General features: G+C 71.4%; 1 protein-coding gene across 1 annotated transcript in view; it reads right to left on the bottom strand.

Annotated features, from left to right (window-relative positions):
• The window catches only part of H696_05394 (TKL protein kinase), a gene marked incomplete at both ends in the record, with an annotated part of 7,413 nt that overhangs the window by 566 nt on the left and 5,914 nt on the right, over positions 1-933 (bottom strand). Inside the window, one exon of the mRNA XM_009499233.1 lies at positions 17-877. Within this exon, the coding sequence (XP_009497508.1) occupies positions 17-877 (861 nt within the window). The remainder of the gene's footprint in view (positions 1-16; positions 878-933) is intronic.

Here is a 933-nt window from a genome sequence, read left to right as displayed (position 1 = left end):
CGTGCGCATGAGGCACTCCCACAGCATGATGGCCGCGGAGTAGATGTCCGCCGGGAGGAAGAGCTCGCAATCGAGCGGGCGCTTCCGGTGGAAGGTGGCCAGCACCTCCGGCGCCGCGTACCGCGCCGTCATGGCGTTCAGCTCCGGCGCCTGGCTCACCAGGGTGGACGACCGGTCGGTGTTGAGGTTGCGCGAGGTGCCCAGGTCCCCGAGGGCCGCCGTCCAGGAGCCATCCGGGCGCCGGCTCACAAACACATTGCCCGGCTTCAGGTCCCGGTGGGCGATCCCCTGCGCGTGCATGGCCTCCAGCCCGGAGGCCCACTGCTGGGCGATGTCCAGGATGGTGGCCTGCTCGAGCGGCACCCCCGAGTGCAGCAGCGTGGCCAGGTCCGTGTCGAAGCGCTCCATCACGATGGCCGGCGGCTGCTCGCTGTAGCCGTACAGCCGGACGATGTTCGGCGCGCCGCGCAGCAGCCACATCAGCGCCACCTCGTTCTGGAAGAGGGTCACCTGCGTGGGGGTCAGACGCTCGGCCTTCAGCTGCTTGATGGCCACCGTGCCCGGGCAGCCCAGGCGGTCGGAGATGCCGGCCCCGACGGCGCGCGCCGCGAACACCGACGCCTGGGTCCCGGCGCCCAGCTGCTCGTCCAGCGGGGCGAAGTCATTGGCAATGCTCACCAGGATGCTGCCCGGGAGGGACAGCTCCACGATGGTGTTCATCACGGTGGCGTCCTCATCATCCATGCGGTCCATGCCCCCGGACTTGGCCGCCCGGCGGTACCGCCACAGCAGGACCAGCAGCGCCACCAGCAGCAGCAGCAGCATTAGCAGGCCCAGCCCGATGCCCAGGCCGAGGGCCAGCCCGCGCGAGGAGGGCCTGGCCGACCGCACGCAGTCCGCCTCCTCGGGCCCGGTGCACTCGGCGCACCCGGC

This window comes from Fonticula alba (assembly GCF_000388065.1).
Source record: "Fonticula alba strain ATCC 38817 unplaced genomic scaffold supercont2.10, whole genome shotgun sequence".
Lineage (NCBI taxonomy): Eukaryota > Rotosphaerida > Fonticulaceae > Fonticula > Fonticula alba.
Note: the sequence above shows the minus strand (reverse complement) of the source record. Positions and strands in the feature narration are given on the sequence as shown.